General features: G+C 47.2%; 2 protein-coding genes across 2 annotated transcripts in view; both read left to right on the top strand.

Moving 5' to 3' along the window:
- LOC147734882 (C-type lectin mannose-binding isoform-like) overlaps positions 1–3780 on the top strand; it is a 79925-nt gene extending 76145 nt beyond the window's left edge. The window contains exon 7 of the mRNA XM_086953659.1: positions 3528–3780. Within this exon, the coding sequence (XP_086809785.1) occupies positions 3528–3552 (25 nt within the window). The 3' untranslated portion in view covers positions 3553–3780. The remainder of the gene's footprint in view (positions 1–3527) is intronic.
- LOC147734881 (alpha-N-acetylgalactosamine-specific lectin-like) overlaps positions 1–23567 on the top strand; it is a 379481-nt gene that overhangs the window by 76052 nt on the left and 279862 nt on the right. The window lies entirely within an intron of this gene.

Here is a 23567-nt window from a genome sequence, read left to right as displayed (position 1 = left end):
TATCATCTTCCCCAAATCTGTCTTCCCGAGTATTTAAACCCTCTGAGATATTGTTTATTGCTGAAGGAGGACCCCCTTGGCTCTAAATATTCAATTTAAACACATGGTCTTCCGTGTCCCTGGTGGCGGGATCCACAGGAGTAGGGGAGTCAAATTTGGAACCCAGTCAATCGTTTTCCTCCAGCGAACTAAGTGCCTCATATCTGTTGGAGGTCAGGACTGCACAATTATAGGTATCCTCTGTGTCACCCCTCTGAAGTTTGTGCTCAATTGGTAGAAGTGACCCAGCGGAAGGACATTAATAGCCTCTTTACATACCTTAAAAGAGGCTGCCTGTTCTAAGATACACCGGACCGGTAAACATCCTTTACAACGCAACTTTTACCACGCAGTGCCTTTACGACGCAACTTTTACAACGCAAACCATTACAACGCATTGCGCTGGGGGGCGCTCTAGGATAGGGAATAGGTTTAATTTACTATCCAACACCTTCCCTACTATCCACGGGGACTGGAGTTGGAATAGTAAATTAAACTATTCACTATCCAGCACCCCAAAGCACTATGCGTTGTAAAGGCATGCGTTGTAAAAACCGCGTTGTAAAGGCATGCGTGGTAAAAGCATGCGTTGTAACGTCATACATCCCACCGGACCAAGCTCGGAGACCCGAAGCTCAAGACTACACAGTCCCCGACCAGGCCTTTTTCATATTGACCAACCCAAGCGACCCTTCTAACCGTCTTGAACTCTAAGAAAAGATGGTTCCCAAGCCCAGTCCTGGAATGCAAGAAGTGAGGGGCCTTATTCTTAAGTGAGGACCAATGTTCCTCTTCTCGGGATTGAAGTCTCGGGATGTTGGCCAGTACTATAATTAGGGTGTAGCCTTGGGTGGAAGATGGAGAAAAACATTTGTCAACATGTCCCCACCCTGACCCTGTAGTCTCCCTACGGGGCCCTTTGGCCCTTCCTTTCATGTCAATGGACCGTTATGCGGTCGTATAAGTAATGAAGGTGGTTTCGGGGGGGATCGCTATGGAAGGGAGGGGTCAAGCCGCGACGTGTCGTAGTGACGAAGATGTGTTTTCTGCCTGACTGTCACCTATAACTTCGGGCTGGCTGCTCCCAGAGTGAGGGGGTGGAACTTTAGTTATATGCTGCTCTCTGTTGGTTAATCTCTGGTCTATTGCAGCTAATCTGGACAGAAGGGGATAAATCAGGGCTAGCAACTTAGCTTCCATCCTTTTAAGAAAGATAGAGCCTCAACGGAGTTTAATTGTTGGAGCCCCGGTGGGGTAGGATCTACACTAGCTGCACCCGCCTTGATGTTGTCAGCCTCGGCGGCTGGAGCTGGGATCCCTTCCCTCCTTAATTCCATGCTCTTGTTCTTAGCCTACTTTGAGGCCTGAAGGCTGGTTTTGGAGGCACTGCACACTATTCCTTTTCTTTACTTGAGCATTTCCTCGTGGGGCAAGTGTTGATTTTTGCTACCTAGTAAGCATATTGGTAGGTGTAGCTGAAGGTGAAGAGGATAAGCTATCCACAAGGGGTAAATTAGGAGAGCCTAGCTGTGGGGCTACCTACTGTCACTGATGATGGTTGGGGACATGGGATTGGGGTAGCAGTTGGCTCTAGAACAGGGAATTGCCTTGTTGATAAACATAAAGGGTCCAATGAAAGCCTCCGTTCGGTTAGCTGTATCTTGTGTATTAACACGGATTTAGCCCGAGTAAGAAAGGCAATGAAGGTCCCTACCACTCCCGCCCCGCCCTCCCTTTACGCGTGACCTTACTAATGCCCAGGAGGAATAGATTCTAAACAATTAGGAATGGAAGTGATCAATTTAGTAATCAAACACAATCCCTTGAACAAACATAAGCACCCCCTTCTACCCAAGTCCATTAACACAAGCTTACGTAGAGTTCAGATGTCGATGTTGGAGGGGTGGCCCAGCCCAGCCTCTTCCGGCCTCTGACAGGCGCTGACAGTGGGACACTGGGAATTGTAGTCCCCGGCACCCGCGTCTGCACTAGCTTGGTTGCGGGAGGTGCGTGACAGCAAGGGCAAAGTTGCAGTCCCCAAGGACTGGTCCGGCGAGGCAAGGTAAGCTCAGGCAGCAGCTACAAAAGGATTTAGCAAGAGACCTCCATGAACTTCCACACACCACCCATGGAACACCTCCCTGGGGGAGAGTAATGCAACGGAGTGTTTTGTACTGCATTGCCTTACTCTGGATTTATCGAATCACTCAAGGACATGCAAGGTGGTCTCGCATCGCTTGATAAATTGCTTTTACAGGTTGCATTGCTTTTGCACCCAGTTGCATAGTGCAAAAGTGATGCAATACTATGATAAATAAGGTCCTTGGTGTGTGATAACAGCAGTAAAAAATTATATATATTTATAATCCTAACAACTAAAGTTCCTCTATAATTTCATTTCTTAAGGTTCCACCTCCAGAGCCACCTATGAAATGTCTTGCAGAATTGAAGAAATATTAAAATAAAAAAGCTAAACTAACTTTGAGAGTAGCCTCAATATATTTAACAATCCATATGGACGTATTATTAGTTTGGCCCCTAATCATCTGTCTATGGTGAGTATTTCAACATTGCAAGTAAATGGACCACCCTGCGCTAAGGTTAATTACAATGCATGTAACACATGTCAGCATATTTCATCTTTTCTCTCTAATTCTGTGCTCGTTTGGATGAGAGGTTTGTTCCACTTTATAATATGCTTTGGGGATGGTTCAAATAGCAAGATTTAAACGTAGAAGAAAATTAATTCAGAAGATGCCTCTATCACTTGAGTGGAGCATCACACCTTCTTTGTAGCTTTTTTTATATCTGACAAAGCAGGTAGGGAGGGGCGAGACCCCATTCTGTCTTTAGATAACAGTTGAAGAGATGACTAATTTGCTCACTTTTCATATATAAGCATGGTAGAGTTTTACACAATCATGAAGCCAATTTCTCAAAGTCTAATAACTCTGACTAGTTCATAATCACAGTTTAAATATGCAAATAGATGAGGATTCTCGATTCGCTAAAGCCAGCTTTCCAGATATGTTATTCACTTGAAAAACATACAGGGGGGATCTCATAATAATTATCTCCTTATTTCATCCCTATCACCCATATTTTACAATGCAGGGTTTTGGCTTTTTATTGGAAGCAACAGACTGAAAGTTGAGCAATACATTTCCTTTTGGTTGATGTTCCCTAGCTTCTAACTTGTTGCTTCTGCAGATGTTTACATAAGGATCTCACAGGGTTCAGATAATTTACTGAACGTAGTCCATTGTTCATATTGACCTTTGGGACACGATGCATTTAAAACATTTTGCAAAAAGGTAAGAATATATAATAATCTTAATAATATTAGTTATTTAAATGAGATACATTATAAACTGAGTCATGTTAGTTGAGGGTAACAGGTCTTATTTTTACCACACCTTGAAAAATATGGTCCCATGTTTGTCTTTCTACATTATTCAACCATCTTTCTATGTTCTTTTCTGTTATAGCCTATGCGGAAATGAAGGGTACTAGTGATATATCCATGGACCACATCAAAAAAAGAAGTAACAGTCACTCAAGATTCTCTTCGAAATACATCTACTATTGTAATGCATGCAACTGTAAATGAAATGTCTGCTGTGTTCAGAAATTTCATGTTACCTTTTCGATTCACCTTTAGCACAAAGAAAACCTTGTTCAGCAAATGTTGTTTCTCTAGTCTATTAATCTGTCTTTAACCATGAATAAATCAAAGGCTTCTAAATGATGTGTGCTTCTTTAGTCAGAGTAATCATAGTCAATATATATATTCTCTCTGGAATTTTAATAGATTAATAAAATATTAAAAATCCTGCTTGCTGCCTTCTTTATCTACCATTAGACACCTCACTTCCACTAGTTATAATTTCTCTACCACATTCCCTGCTTGTTCCACCTACCCTAATATTCAACTCTACTTACTCATTCCCTTGTACCCTCCACTACATTACTCACGCAGTCTGTGTCATTGACTCTTTACTGGTCTGGCTATAGCCTTATTGCTCACTGTGTGAGAATAATTCTTACGGGGTAACCCAGTATCCCTGAGAACCTGGGCGATCCAATAGTAGTTTCAACAATGGTTCCTTCGGGTTTACCAACAATTGCTTTAGGTCATGCAAGCATCTACCATATTGGTCAAAACATAACTTTGTTCATTATTATGCACATTAATTACTTTTAGAATGCAAACCCAAACCAAGAAAAAGGGTCAGGATATTTTTAATTATTCAGTTATTTTTCCTTTTTTGTTTTTTTGACTGACACCTTAGATATAAGTATAAAATACTTTTTCACACGGTACAAAACACGGCGCAACAATTCTGATCAGTGTGCAATGTGACATAACGTAAAATATTGTGACATTGTGATATATAAGTGAAGTTCTATATACAAGTGAATAAATAGGTATGGAAAAAGAACAATTATTCAAGGCCAATTCCTGTTTTGGATACTAGAGTCCAACACGCTATTTTAATTAGCTTTGGTGTATTGGGCATGGTAAATAGGTCCTTGTGATGATTCTGTCGACGTTTCGACCCTATGGACACCTTATTTGTGGGTCTCTAGCGGGTCTTCTTCAGGACGGGGACTGGGAAGGGATTATTGCGCCAGGTCTTCTTCACACGGGCATCCCAATATTCTACTTTTTAGGGGTGTCCTCTGTGATCTTGAATCTATAGTGAAGATCTTGTACTTAATCAGGGTTATTCTTATTTGTTGCTTGCTTTTTCTTTAATTGCAACAGTCGCTATTCTATCAACCTTCATTCGTCTATGCGTGTAACAACTAAGTCCTTAGGAAGAGGCGATGTTGCTGTCTACCTCACTCATGACGCCTCATATTCATTACGGGGTTTCTTCCACGCACTGTTTGCATTCCTCAGATGGGAGTCAAACCGGTCCGCTCGGCTAAGCAGTTTCGAGTGGCTTATTGCTCACTGTAGCAGGCTACACCTGTGCATTAAAGGCCTACTCCAGCATTAAAGACCCTAATCGAGGGCTTTAACAAGGGAACAGGACTTTAATGGCCGGTATAGTCCGCTACAGATAGCTATAAGGCTATTAGAACATTCCGCCTTCCCGGTCACTTCACTCACCGCACGGCCCCCGTGTGCCCAGATCCGCCGCTGCTCCCGCATCTGCCTCTCTTCCTGCTGCCTCCTCCTGGGCCTGCTTGGCCCCTCGTCCTGCTGCCTCCTCCTGGGCCTGCTTGGCCCCTCGTCCTGCTGCCTCCTCCTTGGCCTGCTTGGCCTCTCCCCATGCCGCCTCCCCCTGGGCCCCTGCCCCCCAGGCTCGCCCTCGGTCTACTCGCTCTTTCCCGCCCTTTTTCCACCCCCCTCCGCTCCCCGCTGCTGCTCCCCTGCGGCCCGCCCCCTCCTCCTTATCTCCCGCTCCCCATTCGCCCCCCGCTCCCGCCTCCCAGCTGCTCCTCCCTCCCACTTGGCCATAAATGGCGGGGAGCGCGCGTACGCGCAGCGGGCGTGCCGATTGCGCGCCGAAGGCGCGCCAAAGGCAAGCCCGTCTGCGCCAAGCCACGCCTGGACTGCGCCCAGCGCCAGCACCCCTGGTCCTCGCCGGAGCCAGCCAACCCATCTGAGCTACGACGCCGCCACCCTCAACGCACTCAACACTGGCCGACAGCCAGCCTGCTACCAAGCCACCCCGAAATGCACCCACGGAGCCTTCGCCTGCAACTTCACCTCCACCCGCTCCTGCACCGCACCAGCCAAAACAGCCGCCAACAATACCCACCTCAAATGCATCCTGCTCAACACCCGCTCCGTCCACAGGCACGTCATCGAACTCTGGGACCTCCTGGACAAAACCGCACTAGACGTCGCCACGGAAACCTGGATGAACGCCATCTCAGCCCCCGACATCGCCATAGCCATCCCGGACGGCTACAAGATCATCTGGAGGGACCGCGTCAACCAGACCGGAGGAGGCATCGCCATCGCCCATAGAAACACCATCCGCGTCACAACCAACACCGACGACACCCTCGCCGCCGCAGAGCACCTTCACTTCCAGATCCACACCGACCCCAAGACCACCCTCAGAGGGACCCTCATCTACAGACCCCCGGGACCGCGCACACAATTCAGCGAAGCCATCGCAGACTTCATCAGCCCGTTCGCCCTCCCCTCCCCCGACTACATCCTCCTAGGAGACCTCAACTTCCACCGGGAGAACAACAAGGACAACAACATCACCATCCTACTAGACAACCTCGCCAACCTCGGTTTCAAGCAACTGGTCAACACCCCCACCCACTACGCCGGCCACGCGCTCGACCCCGTCTTCTCCTCCAGCAACCACATCTCCTTCAGCCACACCACCGAGCTCCACTGGACAGACCACAGCTGCGTACACTTCAACTTCAGGAAAACAACGGACCACCACCGCCCGCGCCTAACCCCCCGAAGATGCTGGAGAAAGATCACCACTGTCCGACTCACCACCTCCCTGAGCCAAAACCCTCCCACCAACACCACGGACCCCAGCGAAGGAGCCCGCAACTTCACACAATGGATCACCGACTGCGCCGATGCCCTTGCTCCACTGAAAAACCCTCCCAGCAACCCCAACAGCAAGAAAGCTGCATGGTTTACCACCGATCTCAAAGACTCCAAGAAATCCTGCCATGACCTCGAGAAATCCTGGCGCCACAACCAGTCAACGGAGAGCAGGACAGCCCTCAAGAACGCCATTCGTAAACACCACCAGCTGATTCGCACCACCAATAGGTCATCCTTCAAAGAACGACTGGACAACATCACCCATAACAGCAAGGAACTCTTCAACATCGTGAAAGAGCTCTCCAACCCCAACGCCAGCAACAACGACATCACACCCTCTCAAGACCTCTGCAACTCTCTCGCCACCTCCTTTCACCGCAAGATCGCCGACATACACGATAGCTTCGGCGCTCAGAACTCGGACACTGCCACTGAACCATCGCCCCCCACCACCACCCTGTGCGCCTGGACCCCGGTCAGCACAGAAGACACCACCCACACGATGAGCACCATCCACTCGGGCTCCCCAACCGATCCCTGCCCACACCACATCTTCAACAAAGCCGACTCCATCTTCGCACCCAAACTTCGGGACATCATCAACAACTCCTTCGCACCTGCCAACTTCCTGGAGAGTTGGAAGCACGCAGAGATCAGCGCCCTCCTGATGAAACCCACCGCAGACGCCTCAGACCTCAAGAACGTCCGCCCCATCTCGCTCCTCCCCTTCCCCTCAAAAGTCATCGAGAAAACCGTCAACAAACCGCTGGCAGCCTTCCTCGAGATGAACGGCTCCCTCGACCCATCGCAGTCCAGATTCCGAGCGAACCACAGCACCGAGACCGCCCTCATCGCAGCCACCGATGACATCCGGACCATGCTTGACAACGGAGAAACCGCCGCCCTCATGCTGCTCGACCTCTCGGCCGCATTCGACACGGTCTGCCACCTCACCCTGACAACCTGCCTCCACCACGCCGGGATCCAAGGAAAGGCCCTGGAATGGATCACCTCCTTCCTCTCCGACAGAACCCAAAGAGTCCGTCTCCCGCCCTTCCTCAAAGAAGCCACCAAGATCATCTGCGGCGTACCCGAAGGCTCGCTCAGCCCCACCCTCTTCAATGTCTACATGAGCCCCCTCGCAGCCATCGCACGCAAGCACAATCTCAACATCATCTCCTACACCGACGATACCCAACTGATCCTCTTCCTCACCAACGACCCCACCTCTGTCAGAGCCAGCTTCCAGGACGGAATGAAAGACATCACAGACTGGATGAAGCTCAGCCGCCTGAAACTGAACTCAGACAAGACGGAAGTCCTCATCCTTGGCCCATCCACCTCCGCCTGGGACGACTCCTGGTGGCCCCCTGCTCTGGGCCCCCCACCCAAGCCCACGGACCACGCACGCAACCTGGGCTTCATCCTTGACTCCTCCCTCACGATGGCCAGGCAAGTTAACGCCGTCACTTCTTCCTGCTTCAACACCCTCCGCATGCTCCGTAAGATCTTCTGCTGGATCCCCACGGATACCAGGAAAACGTTCACCCAGGCCTCGTCACCAGCCGCCTGGACTACGGGAACGCCTTCTACGCTGGGACCACAGCCAAACTACAGAAAAGACTCCAGCGCATCCAGAACGCCTCAGCATGACTCGTCCTGGACATCCCCTGACACAGCCACATCTCCGACCACCTGAGGGACCTGCACTGGCTCCCCGTCAGCAAGAGGATCACGTTCAGACTCCTCACCCACGCACACAAGGCTCTCTACGACTTGGGCCCAAATACCTCAACAACCGCCTCACGTTCTACACGCCAACCCGCCAGTCCGCTCCGCTAACCTTGCCCTCGCCACCGTCCCACGGATCCACAGAACCACCACAGGAGGAAGATTAAGCGTGAGCACAAAATCAGTTCCACTCGCGGATTTCGCGGATTTTCGGTAAATCCGCAATCCACGAACTCCCGCAAATTTACCGAAAATCCGCGAATCCGCGAGCGGCGGATTTGGGGGGCAAAAGTTCAAGCCTTCAAGCTTGAAGTTGTAAATATTTTAGGATGGCGCCGGCAAGCTACCAGCGCCATCCTAAAATAGTTACTAAGTTAGCTTCAAAAGGAAGCACTAATAGATAAAATAAAGCAGGTGCTCGAGCACCTGCTTTATTTTATCTATTAGTGCTTCCTGATGAAGCTAATTTAGTAACTATTTTAGGATGGCGCTGGCAGCTTGCCGGCGCCATCCTAAAATAGTTACAGGATGATGGGCACTGGGCAGCTTACTCAAGGGACCCCTGCGCTCTTCGGTGTGATGGCAAAGTTAATCAGCCCCCCAAAAAATGAGTGTTTTGCCGAGGCTGGGCAGGTGTGCGTTCACCCCATATCTATCGTCGAAAATTAGCTATGATGCTTGATGGAGGCCTTTGCATAATTGACTTTCACAAGCTCAATCCCTGTGCAGTTCCTGTGACCACGAGCCTCTCTGATCCGTGCCTGTCCTTTTATACACACAAGAGGCATGTGAACTTGCATATAAGCCCCGTCCGTTTGGCCCCTCCCCACACACTAGTGGTGTGCACCGTCTTCGCGCCCTTTACCCACTTGATGGACAGCTCACTCGAGGGACCACGGTGCTCTTTGGTGTGATGGCAAAGTTAATCAGCCCCCCAAAAATGTGTGTTTTGTCGAGGCTGGGCAGGTGTGCGTTCACCCCATATCTATTGTCGAAAATTAGCTATGATGCTTGATGGAGGCCATTGCATAATTGACTTTCACGAGCTCAATCCCTGTGCAGTTCCTGTGACCACGAGCTTCTCTGATCCGTGCCTGTCCTTTTATACACACAAGAGGCATGTGCAATCGCATATATGCCCCGTCCATTTGGCCCCTCCCCACACACTAGTGGTGTGCACCGTCTTTGCGCCCTTTACCCACTTGATGGATAGCTCACTCGAGGGACCCCGGCGCTCTTTAGTGTGATGGCAAAGTTACACACACATGGAACTCGCACAGAAGACCCCCCCACATTTAAAAAATCTGCAAAATCCGCAAATCCGCAAGTTCGCGGATTTTGCGGATCCGCGAACTCCGCCCATGCATGAGGAAGATCCTTCACCTACTTGGCCGCCAAGACCTGGAACACCCTCCCCACCCACCTACGCCTCACCAAAGACCACCTTTCCTTCAGGAAGCAACTCAAGACCTGGTGTTCGAGCAGTAGCAGCCCCGACTCCCCCCAGCGCCTTGAGACCCTAACAGGTGAGTAGCGCGCTCTACAAATGTTCATGATTGATTGATTGATTGATTGAATGTTCTAACAAATAAACCAAAGGTCTCAATGAGCCTGAGGGGCTTTAAATCTACGCGGGGTCCATGAGGACTTTGTTCACAGCAACACCTGTGCATGACAAATATTGGAAAGTTGGCGCTAAGAGCTTTTACCAGCCATTAGGACATTTGAAGCTCCATTAAAAACAATGGAGTAGCTCTGGGCTTATAATGGATGGTATAAGCCTGGAGCTCCAACATCCCAATGCTTCTTTGTGGCTGTGAACAAAGGCTTCAGGGAGCCTGAGGGGATTTCAATCCCTTTGCGCTCCCTGAAGCTTTTGTTTAATTTGTTAGAACATTCTTCCCTCTAGTGGCAGTATAGCCCTTCGTAGCAGGGCTATACTGGCGACTAAAGTTCCGCTGCCTTGCTAAAGTCCCTTGCCTTCAGCTCAGGCTGCAGGAGGCCTTTGTTAGCTGGTATAACCCACTACGGAGGGCTATAAGGCTATATTAGAAGCCCAGAGCACTTCATTGTCTTCAATTGAGCTCCCAACATTCCAATGTTCTAATAATCCTTCATGGGTTCCAGAGTAGCGTGCTACTTGCTGAAAAAGCATTTCGACACCTCGTCAGGTGTAGTAAGAGATATATAAATGCAAATACGATACCTTCAATATCTCCATTGCATCCTATGGGCTTTTAAACATTACCTTCAAAATACCTTATCCCCATTTCCATTGTTCAGTTGTTGGCATTTTGTTATTGAGCTATTCATTACTTTTTGCTTCTTTTTACTAAATTGTATTGGAAATTGTACTAAATGACTTCTTGAACGTAATGCTATTTTAATGCTAATCAAATACCGTACCTTTGCTTTTGTGACATTGCTACCAGGTGTAAGCCCAGGATTTCTCATTGAAACTGTATTTGCTTTACAAGGCCCTGGGGGTCTGACTTCATGGAAGTTCAACATTCCTCTCACCCCATTTAATAATCTACAATTGACAGTCACAAAGAAATTAAATGACTTCGCCTCTTGTCTGGCGCTGGGATGATTCTGGCTAGCTATGCGCACTAGAAATGCTAATTCATAATAATCTCTCTTCCTATTTATTTTAATTTCTTTCTTCTCATATGATTTCTTTGCCCACCCTTATCCCTACTCCAGTTCTTTCTAAATGTTGTTCCTCTCTCTTCTTACATTTTCACCATCTTGTCACCCTGAATATATGGCTGCGGTCTCCTTTCTTCTCTTCAGCCCCTCCTTTTTCATTTGTTTCTCTTTCTGACCTTTTTTGTTTTTTCTCACACTTCTCTTCTTGTCTCTTTCTTCTTCCTTTGTTTTTCTTTCAGTGTACTTCCTTGTTAATTATTTTGCTTCACGCTACCCCAAGATAGTAGCATTTTACTGTTGTGTAGCTCACACATTTAAGAACAAGCCCCTGAATAAGATGATCCGAAAACAAGGGGCTACATGACAGTAAAATGCTATATCCCTTGACGTGGCCGGATACTATCTTGGGGTAGCGTGAATCAAAATAATTAACAAGGTAGTGCACTGAAAGAAAATCAAAGGAAGAAAAAAGAGACACTGTTCACTTCACGTTCACTGTGCAGAGAGGCTAGGACACCGGTACTCATAGTACGGCCCGCGGGCCACCAGCGGCCCGGCAAGCATTCCTTAGTGGCCCATGGACCTTTCAGACATCGTACCTGAGTTAAAAAAATGTAATTGTGTCAGCAAACCCCTGGACTTGGAGAGACTCTGCTCTATGGGGGTCCGGGGATTCCAGTGATTGTCAGAGTGGAGATGCAGGGGCGCTAAGAGGTGAAATAAAAACAAAGCTTAATTAACATGTAAATGGTCTTTTAAATGGTCCCAAGCTCACACACCTGTGTGTGTGAGCCGGGGAAGCTGTGTCAGCCCGGGCTGAGGGCTGACACACACACGGGGTGAGATGACAGAGGGAGGGAGAGGGAGGGAAGGAGAGAGAGGGAGGGAGAGAGAGGGAGGGAGAGGGAGGGAGACAGAGGTTGACAGAGGGAGTGAAACAGAGAGGGAGACAGAGAGAGGCCATCAGGGAGAGACAGAGGGAGGGAGAGGGAGAGGGAGGGGGACAGAGGGTGACAGAGGGAGGGAGGGATACAGAGGGTAACTGAGGGAGGGAGGAAGACAGAGGGTGACAGAGGGAGGGAGACTAAGAGGGAGAGAGAGAGGCAGTCAGGGGAGACAGTGGGAGGGAGACAGAGAGAGGGAGAGGGAGAGAGACAGAGGGTGACAGAGGGAGGGAGGGAGACTGAGGGAGAGAGGGAGACAGAGGGTGACAGAGGGAGGGAGGGAGACAGAGGGTGACAGAGGGAGGGAGGGAGGGAGACAGAGGGTGACAGAGGGTGGGAGGGAGACAGAGGGTGACAGAGGGAGGGAGGGTAACTGAGGGAGGGAGGGACATAGAGGGTGACAGAGAGAGGGAGAGGAAGGGAGACAGAGAGGGAGGGAGGCAGAGAGGGAGAGAGACAGAGGGAAGGAGAGAGAGGGAGACAGAGGGTAGAGGGAGAGAGGGTGACAGAGGGAGGGAGGAAGACTGAGGGTGACAGAAGGAGGGAGACAGAGAGGGAGACAGAGAGAGGCAGTCAGGGGGAGACAGAGGGAGGGAGACAGAGGGTTACAGAGGGAGGGAGGGAGAAAGAGGGAGGGAGAAAGAGGGAGGGAGGGATATAGAGGGTGACAGAGGGAGGGAGAGGAAGGGAGACAGAGAGAGACAGAGAGGGAGGGAGACAGAGAGGGAGGGAGACAGAGGGAAGGAGAGAGAGGGAGAGAGAGGGAGACAGGGAGGGAGACAGAGGGAGAGAGACAGGGAGACAGGGAGGGAGACAGAGGGAGGGAGGGAGAGGGAGGGAGACAGAGGGTGACAGAGAGAGGAAGACAGAGAGGGAGATAGAGAGAGACAGTCAGGGGAGACACAGGGAGGGAGACAGGGTGACAGAGGGAGGGAGGGAGATAGAGGGTGACAGAGGGAGGGAAAGGAAGGGAGACAAAGAGAGACAGAGAGAGGGAGGCAGAGAGGGAGGGAGACAGAGGAAGGGAGAGGTAAGGAGAGGGAGACAGGGAGTGAGACAGAGGGAGGGAGACAAAGAGAGAGAGGGAGATGGACACGGAGGGAGACAGAGAGAGGAGGGCGACAGAGGGAGGGCCACAGAGGGAGGGCGACAGAGGGAGGGGGATAGAGGGGGACAGATGGAGGGAGACAGACAGAGGGAGACAGACAGAGGGAGACAGACGGAGATAGACAGACGGAGGGAGACAGACAGAGGGTGACAGATGGAGGATGACAGACAGAGGGAGACAGACAGAGGGAGACAGATGGAGGGAGACAGATGGAGTGAAACAGAGGGAGAGAGAGAGGGGAAGGGAGAGAGAGAGAGAGGTGTGTATGCCGGGTCTGGTGGCTCAGTGGACGAAGGAGTCTGCTGCAGGGACCTGTGTTCAACCTCATGGTCACATTTTTTTTGTGCTTCAGCCCCGCCCCCTCCCCTTCTGACCCCGCCCCAACGGTGCAGCCCTCAGCCACAAACCACACTGTAAATGTGGCCCCCGAGAGACAGTTTGTGAGTACCCATGGGCTAGGAGAAGCCGCACCCTGCACAGCGACCGCCTCTGATTGGACGCGATGCACTAAGAAGTCTCATGGGAATCTGAGGGTAAGCATTAGATGGAAAGTGAAGATTGACCTTTAGTAAATATATGGAAATTGTTCTTTTTAATATAATCTCTTCAAGAGTCTGAAAGCTCGGCTGGCTTTATCACTGCAAGCAGTGAGCAGAGGACTGCAGAGAGACGAGGCTGCTCCACAACACATATCCTTGGAATACTCGAACTGAGAGGACTTTGAGACACTTTAGCAACCCCACACCATCACAGTGAGTATAGCACGACGAGCAATGGGGATGGTTGATTTGTCCATGGGGTGAGTGTGTAGGAGCTGGAAAACGTGCAAATACCTCAGAAAAAGAAGTAACCGCGATGGCAGGAATGACTTCAAACTCAGGAGGCCTCAGGGCTTTAAGTTGGATGAAAAAACTGGGAGGGGTCCCTCAAAAGGGCGTGGCTGGTGCAATTTAGGGCGTGGCTTGAAAACACTAAGCTAAAAGTCTGTGTTTAGTATAGTGTGACGCCTGACTGGTATTTTGCTGCTTCTATCAGTGCATCCAGATATCTACAAGTAACATTACACCTACAACAAGCCGGGACTCTTTGGTTTGCCAATGGCTGTTAGTTGCACAAGATAAAAAAGCAACAGCTATGGCTTCGTTGTATATAATACTGAAAATGCTTCAGATCTAAAATGATGAGACTGTGAAAGAACTATAACCAGTCTCTTTGAAGTTACATCAAAGACAGTGAATGGTGGTGCTCCTACAGAGTTAAGATTTTATTTTTCGCCGGGGGTGTTACCTCTATCCTTCTACCCTCACAATTCACCTCTGCCTTCAGTAAGTCATTGATTCTAGTCTGGATCAATTAGTATTTTCACTTCAAAATCTATAGCATCGCCTGGAAACCAATTGCTACTAGACTAGTCAATTGTCTAAATAAAGTTATAATGTGTGTTACTAAAGTTAAATTACTGTACGCCAAGTTTCAATTCGACCCTGTTTGGTAAAAAAAGCAGTGTTGTATATTTAGGTGTAGGTTTTTTAATTTGTCAAAATTATTACCTTAACAATAGTTTAGGGATATGTACAAGAAACTTGCAGAGCGTGGTGTTACGCCAAAATTAGTCATGCCGCGCTCCATCAGTTTCAAAATGCAGGGATAAGCCCTATTTACAAAAATTCGGCGCACTCCTGCATTACCCCTAGCGCTGGTGCTAAATAAGGTACCTAGCACCAGCGCAGGCAGCCTAGCGTTATTTTGCTAGGGTGCCTGCGCCACAAGGTGATTGTTTAGATGCATGAAGAGGCGCCTTCCTGCACATGAACAGTCTTAACTTGTAATTTGCTCTATCCATGTATGCTGCAGAATGCAAAGAGCAATATACAAGGAGAAATACAACATTTCTCCTCGTTTCGCCTGTTTAAGGCTGGTATTTCCTGGTCTTATTTTTGGCGCTGCCCCATAGCTTGTAAATATGGGGAAGCATCAAACAGCAATGGGTGTTGTGGTGGAACGCCCACTGCAACACCCATCGCTCGCCCCTTTCACTCCAAGAGCGCGTGAACAGAGGCATTAATTACAAGGTGGCATTAAACCACTTAATGTGTACCTTGTAGATAATGCGAAAGACGTAACGACACCAGAAGGTCGCAAAAAGTGAAGTTCTGGTGGTGTTAACTCCTTGTAAATATGTCCCTTGGTGTCTCCGTTTCCTAATATAACCACCACAGATCTCTGGGATATCAACTCATGTTTTTGTTCCGATCCTGACAGGTCTGCTCAGCCTTTCATCCCTCCAAGATGGACAGAATGTTTACAATTGAGTTGCGGTAACAACAAACAATAAAAGCTCCCAGAGACATCTTAGCACCATGCTGCGCTTTATAAACACTCCTGTATGCGTTTTTATGGTTCTTTGATCTTCATCATGTGAAATGGTAACGCTGGGTCATGTGATGCAACGTCAGCCAGAAAGGTCGTTTTTGCCAGCAGCACAATGCCTTCTTTCTAGCATCGGTAAAGATGTGTTTTTTTTGCTTTATAGATGTGAAATGTAGTTTCTCAATATACCAGGCCCAGTTGAAGGTACAGTACCTGACATTGTGCCACTGAACACTGACTGACTGCTCCCCAGCCCTATCAGTCTTTCAGAGGCACATTAAGGAGAAGCAGTTATTAACCCATCCCATGCTGGTGACGAACCCCAGCCGTCACGCCCCGCGGTGGGCGTGTGCTGATGACGGCTGGGGTTTGTCACGGCCCGCCCTGTTCTTTTGTTTACCACACAGCGGTAAAATCGCGGCCGCAGAGAAGGGGTTAATATAATATAGTGCACAGTTTGCTAGTAGAAAGACAAACCAGCCGTGTATGGCCTAACTGCCCAAACAGATTACGAAAAGTTTATACAATGACAACACTGAGCAGGAAATGTCCATGCTTATAATGCTTATAATTAATGGAATGGTTTGATTCCTTCTTAGCACATGAAAACAAACAGAAACTGAGGAAATCAGAGCTATGTTACTCACAAGTAACTTGCAAAGATTCAATGTAGATCTGCAGGCTTACAGCAATTTCTCAGGGACACTGACTGGCAAATTAAAATATTAATTGCTTGTAAACAAAGGTCAAAGCACTGAGCCCTTTAAATACTTGTCCCGATTTCATTGCCTTACGGACCCTACTATCTGTCCCTGTGACACACGTAGCGCAACGAAGGGCCATATTTATCATTTTTTCACGCAAACCAGCAATACACCTTTCTGCGCTGTGCTAAAGGGAGAGGACGGAAGGCACCATATATATCAACACATGGCACATTACTGCTCTCTCAATGCAGTGCCTAGCACTAGCCTTAGCACCAGTGTAGGCAACCATGCACCATGGTGCAAGGGTGCCTTTGTTGGAGGTACTATTGTTTTTGTGCAGGAAGGGAGACTTTCCAGCGCAAAAACTATCTGTTGAGGCTTTGTCCTCTTTGCATGCATGAGGACAAAGAAGCAGTCAGGAGGAGCACTGAAAGTGCACTACAAAAAATGATAGCAACCCTCCGAAGGAGAGAAAGGAGGTCCCATGTATCCCAGACCTCCACTTGAGGGAACGTCATCACTCACTGCATCCGCTGCATCCACCTGGAAGGGGAGCTCGCTCCTGTCTTGAATACACAGACAGGTTGCCGCCTGCACTGTGAAACACTGAGCAATTTTTGAACAGCTGCTCCGTATTTCAGTTGAATGCACTGCACCCAGGGTAGCGCATGTTCACAGCTGCCCTAAGGGTAGCATAATAAGGTACACTTTCTCTGTTTGCACCTGATGCACCTTTTGAATGGTGTGCCGTGGCGCAAACAGGGCCGGTGTGCTCTGTGCATAATACAGCTTTGGATTGACCGGAAGCTTCCTGTAGAAGTTCAGGCCAAGAAATTAGCATCAAACTGGAAATGGCTTTTTTTTGTTTCCATTAACTTTGGCACCTTTTGACACATCTCCGGGTATCCTTAATAAAAATGCTACTTTTTGACTGATTTGTGCCTGGGAAGTTTTGAGTTCAACCTGAAACTCACCAAGAGGGAGCAGAGGTGAATTTGCTCTTTTTTGGGAAAGGTTTGTCAGATGATGCCAAAGTTATTAGAAACCCAAAAACGCCTTTCCTATGGAAAAGCTCACCTAACTATAAGAGTCTAGAAACCGCATTGCTTTCAGCTAAGGAAGAACTAAGAGCAATCCTAGATCAATTCTAGATCAAGGTGGTTCAGTGGCTTTAATTCTACTAGATCTGAGTGCAGCCTTTGATACCGTCCCTCATCCTGACCTGATTCACAGGTTGGAGGAGGCTGGCATCTCTGGGATGGGCTAAAATGGCTTTCCATCTTTTTCTTTTTTTAAATAGAAAATTTCAAGTGTGCGAAGAAACTATGTTGTCCGACTCCCGCCTCCTAAAATGTGGAGTGCCTCAGGGTTCATCACTAAGCACCATTCTGTTTAACATGTATGTTCTCATGCTGGCAGAAATTGTGAAGTCCAACCAACTTAAAGATCGCTTAAACCATGTAGCAGACTGGATATCTGCGATCAGTCTAAAATGAAATGGAGAAAAACGGAAATGCCAGTGGTTGGAAATTGTCCTGCTCGTTGGATTGAATTGAGCTGACCGGATTACCTCTGCACTTAGACCAACCTTAATCAGAGGTCAAGGGAATGGGCTTTTGGATTAACAGGAAGCTTTCAGTAGAGGTTCAGGCCAGGAAATTAGCATCAAACTGTTTCTGCCTGCTCAGGGTACTGAGAAAACTGTTGCAATGGCTGCCAGAAACCACACATAGAGTTGTTGTGCAAGGTCTAGTATCACTAGATTATGGAAACTCTATATCAGGGGGGTACCAAATCTGTTGTGGAAAGACTCCAATATAGAACAGAATAATTACCCATTGGCATCTGCCTCTGGAAGATATATATAAATGTATATATGTGTGTGTGAGTGTTTGTGGGTATGCGTGTGTGTATGTGTGTGTGTGTATATATATAGATAGATAAGTATCTATTCGATTTTAGCATAAAAATCATAAAAGCACATTAATATACAATAGGTTTAAAAAGGGAATCAGTAGTCCTCTCATCAAGACCTCAGAATGAAATGATACTGTTGGGCACGACCATCACTTTCGTACCCATGAGTGAGGCATTTGACATGTCAAAATTAGTTGTTTTTTTGGCTATGCCAAGAATAGACTCATCACAGTAAATTCAGCCAAAATGTTAGTGAGCTAACTATACCTCATGCCCCCGCAGTGCACTGCTTATGACCTCACATATTACATCGCTCATGGCATGGTCAGTGACATCACCAATGACATCACTGATGACATTTCAAACAATATCACTGATGGCATCATATGGTGACTGTAAGTGTTTTAAAAAAGTTTGAGTGTTAAATTAATTACCAAGGTGTATAGGTGAATCATTGGGTGTATCAGTATTTGATTGGATTATTCAGTGGGTGCGTGACTAAGTGAGTGATTAGGTGTATCAGTGAATGTATGAGTGAGTGACTGGTTGTGTGAATGTCTGTATCTGTCTGTTTGTGTCTAAGTGGCTGTATGGCTCTGTGATTGGGTATGTGAGGTTCTTTATGGGTGAGAAATTGGTTGTCTGAGTATACCTGGGGGTGTATGAGTGTCTGTGTGGGTGGGCTATGAGTGAGTGGAGTGCATGTATTAGTGGTATATGGGTGATTAACTGGGTATGTGAATGGCAGTATATGTGAGTAAAAGGGCATATGAGTGACTGTACGGATGAGTGAGTGAATGTGAGGGTGGTTTTTTGGCTGAGTGTGTGCTTATGCCATTGACTGTATAGATAGGTGAGTACATGTTAGTATCTGTATGAATAAGTGAGTGAGTGTGTGAACAACTATATGGGTGAGTAAGTGGCTGTGTGATTGACTGTATGGATGAGTGAGTAGCTATGTGAGTAGCTCTTACCTTGCTGCCACACCCCTGCTGGTCCGGAGGCTAGGGGGGAACCAACGACTCTCGCCTGGGCTCATTGGGGCACCCAGCCACCAGCGCCATCGTTCTGCGCTGGGAGGAGCTATTAAACCTGCTGCGGGCTCCCACAGCACAGGTCCTGCTCTCACCTGGCTGCCACAACCCCGCTGATCTGGAGACCCAGGAGGAACCAGGAACCAACAACTCTTTGTTATATTTATATGTTATGTGGTTCATCACTTTATCATTACTCACATCTTTCACTCATTAGAATGTTTCTTTCTTATGATGCCTTAGATGGTTCTAAGATGATGTCATGCCTGTGGCATCAGTGAGCAGTTGGTCCAGCTGTGTCTGGCATGAAGATGTTCAGGTCTTCCTTTGAAGAATAAATCCACTTGGAAATATTACCAGATCTACTTGGTTTATTTATCATAACACTCTTGCCTGCCCTCATTGCGACACGCAGCCACCAGCGTCATGGTTTCGTGCTGGGAGGCGCTGTTCATCATGGTGCGGGCCGCAGCACGAGACACGCGCAGGTGTGCCTGGGGCAAAGGCGGGCCGGTCTGCACCTGTCTTTGGCCACCCTCCTTAGTTTTTGCCCTTGTAACTAACAGACCTGGTAAATGGACATCGTATGGTTTGAGGTAATTGCTTTAATCCTTTGTATCACACACATTTGTGCCATTGAGCCCCTTTTATTTTCTCCCTTCTTGAACTGTGTGGTTCAGTATAAGGCCCACCTAATTGTTGGTCCCCTATTGACACTTTGGAATATAAGCGGTGACCCCACATATCCTACGCACACCAAACAAGCAGAACATCCCAAGTAAGTAGAATAATGGGTACGCGCACCTATGCTGATAAGAAGCAAGTGACACTTCCGCAACCAACGCCCAAAGCCCATCCCACTTCTATTGACAGGATGCTACAGAGAGCAATAGGAGTGGTCACCACTGAAATTGAACTGACTGAAAGGCAGTTATCGTTATCCCCGAATTTAGACTTTCCCCTGACAGATGTGGATGCCACATACGCTTTATTAACCCAGGCTAGTGATTCCCCCAAGGTGCAGACAACCTCAGATGAACTATCCAACGCTGATTTGCATATGGGGGTTGCCCCAACATGCCCCGTGTAAAAAGGAAAACCTAAGGCACCTGTGAGATCAGGGGTAAAATGGAAGAAGGGTGCTGAAGCCATAATGATCACCAGTGACACTGGAGAGGGAGGAACACCTAGTTGCCTAATGATGGACAACGAACACCCAACATGGGTTACAAATTTAGTGGCCGACGTACAAGCCTAAGTTAGGGATATTGTGAATGATGAGCTACAATTGCTGATAGAACGGGTTGATAAATTGGCAGTGCTGTTTGAGACTCGGGTAGGCAATCGAGTGGTACTAACTGGGGGGAATGAGAACGTTAGTGGTCCGGAAGGACAGGCCGCATCCAGCACTAATAGGGTTGACTCCCCATTTATACAGAATGGAACTACTGTTATTGCCCTAAATCAAGCTAACCAGTAATCCACAACTAACTTAATCCCCTCACAAGTACATGATAATGGACAGTGGCAGGAGCACAGACAACCGGAGGAGGAAGGATCCGCTAGACGCATAGAAGTCAATAAGGAAAGGTTAGCCCTGCCATGTAATAATTTACTACCCGCCTCAACCACATGTGTTGTTCTTCTGACGGGTGTACCAGAGCTTGTGAGGGGGCATGGTGAATCACATCAGGAATTAAAAAAACAAATGCATGTTCTGGCTAGCCAAACAGAGCCAATTTTCTTACAAGAATGCAGGTGAGATCCTCTGAACACGCAGAGTTGGCTGGGTGAGCTGGAGACCAAAAGATGCGCAGGGGGACTGTATTGTGATCAACTTTAGAAATCCACTGGCTGCCCGATCAATTCTAAGCAGGGATGATTTCGGACAGGAGGGGGTCATAAGGGCCCTTCCGTTGGGCTATTTTTACCCTCCAAGGAGAACCCCACAAACTAGATGGCAGAATGGTTGAGAGGGGGAATGTTGAACCAGACCTATCAACTCAATAATCTAGACCATGAACTACCCAGGCAGCTGCTTTTTAATATACCAACAACAAATAGATATGGTATCCTAGAGGGAGTAGATTGACTCGCACCTGAAAGATATTGGTTAGAGGAATCCTATCTTCAGAGAGAGCAACAGGGGAAACTTCTTCAACTAGGGGAGGTCCCCAAACAGAGTATGCCATCAAGGTGGGGTGAGACCTGCAGAAAGTTGTGTGGCAATAAAATGAAAGAAATTGACAGTCATAACAAGGCCATAAAAAATACACCACCTTTAAATATATCCAACAAAATTGCTCAGATGCCAGATTTGAGAACAGTCGAGATTTCATACCCACCATCCCCTAAAACCACCATCACAGATAGCTGTTTGGACCCATCAAGGCTGCAGGTTTTATCTTGGAACGTAGCTGGACTAGTTTCTAAGATGGATGATCCTGAATGGGGGTATTCATTGAACAACATGAGGTCTGTATGTTCCAAGAAAACATGGGTTAGGGGGAATCCTTCTAAATCAGGCTATGCATTGTGCAGCACGGCTGCAACACCGGGGGGGAAAGGGAAGGCCCTCAGGGGGGCTTTGCACTTAGGTTGGAGACATTTGGGCTGTATAGTAAAACAGATGGAGACACATTCAAATGACATTTTATGTATTCTTATTTATTTTCCATCGAGGATTACAATTGCTCTAATAAATGTTTATTCTAGACTGGTTAGCCGCAGGCAAGAGTCAAGGATGCTTGAGCTAACGTCCTTTCTGTCCACTATCCCTGATAATTGCCTGGTGATTCTTGGTGTGGGCTCCAATTGCCAAAATGAGCCCCTATTTGGCCTTAACGGAGGAGCGTCATTTATTTTCAATGTCGCTTAGGGTTCCCGACTCTAGCTATTCTTCAAAAGTATTAAAATGTATATTTAATGAGATTACATTAAACTAGGAGATATATTTATAAGAATTTAGATTTATTTTTTTAAAGAAAAGTACATACAAATTAAAATGTAATACTTTTTTATGCATTTGCATTGGAGGCGCGAGTAGGTCACATAGGGGTCGTGCATCCCATGTGACATAAAATTAAAAGGATTTCAATGGTTAAAGAGCTTTCTATCATACAGAGATTTAGGGCCAGATGTAGGTGGGAGATTTTGGCCATTTACCGTCCGGTAACGGCCAAATTCGGCCGTTACCGACCGGTAAATGGCCATGGAGATGTAGGGGGATAAAAAACATGCATTTTCGGTAATTTTACCGAATCGGTAATTTTACCGATTCGGTAAAATGACAGAATCGGTAAAATTACCGATTCTGTATATATTTCCGAATCTGTAAATATACCGGTCGGTAAAATTACCGAAAATGCATGTTTGGTATGTAGGTGCCAATTTTAACATTGACACAGGGCTTTGAAAATCGGTATTTTACCATGCAATACAATTGCATGGTAAAATACCGATTCAGGTGTACATGCACATCTGTGCATGTACACCTGTGCCATGTGGCACACATACATGCCCTAAGGGCATGTATGTGTGCCACATGGCACACAAGCCTAAAACAGGGGTGACAGAGGGTGTCAAAGTGACACCCCCTGCACCCCTGCAAAATTCGGTATTTACCGATTCGGTAAATACCGAATCGGTATTTGATATTGAATCCTTTGGGCTTCAAGGCCCATAGGATTCAATAGCAAATACCGATTCGGTATTTACCGAATCGGTAAATACCGATTTTTACCGATTCGGTAAAATTTACCGAATTGGTACCTACATTAGAAATACCTACTCTTAATTACCGAATCGGTAAAATTCGGTAATTAAGAGTCGGTATTTCTGATTTTGCTACATCTGGCCCAGAAATCCTAGAAAGTTTATTTTTCATTTGTGTGTGGTACTGAACATTATCATTTGTAAAGAAAGCAACCATTTTGGAAGTTCTTTTGTTTTTTTTCTTGCGTTTAACACCCATGGTATCTGAAGTATTCGCAGATTTACAAGAAATTAAATTCTGGGAATGTGTCAGGGGTGGCATTAAGGAGGCACAACCAGGAAAAATGTTTTTCATTTCTCCTGGTTTTCTCCTTTTACTATGTGTACTGCTTTGTGCAGTACACATGGAAAAAGAAAATCGCCTGAACTGATTGATTTTGTGCAGGAAGATGTGCTTTCCTGCATAAAATCCATCAGCCCTGCAACACAGTCACTCTTGCTCTATGGTGCCAGGATGTCTGTGTTTGCACATTGCAGACCATTGTGCGCAAGTGCAAGAGAAAACAATATAGATATAGTGTATTCCTGCCCTTTTGTTTTGACGTAGGGCAGCATAGCAAGATTCCTTTCTGCTCTACCCTATATCAAAATCTCATAAATGAAACTTTTGGTATTAAATAGGTGCAACGAGCAGAAATTATTAATTTCTTCTTGTTTTTGGTGTTTCTGTGTCCTGCATTTTGCAATATAGAATGAAACAGCAAATTGCCATTAGTGATTGTTCATGTGCAGGATGCTATTCTTTCCTGG

Source organism: Lissotriton vulgaris, chromosome 1_2 (assembly GCF_964263255.1).
Source record: "Lissotriton vulgaris chromosome 1_2, aLisVul1.2, whole genome shotgun sequence".
NCBI classification, from domain to species: domain Eukaryota; kingdom Metazoa; phylum Chordata; class Amphibia; order Caudata; family Salamandridae; genus Lissotriton; species Lissotriton vulgaris.
Note: the sequence above shows the minus strand (reverse complement) of the source record. Positions and strands in the feature narration are given on the sequence as shown.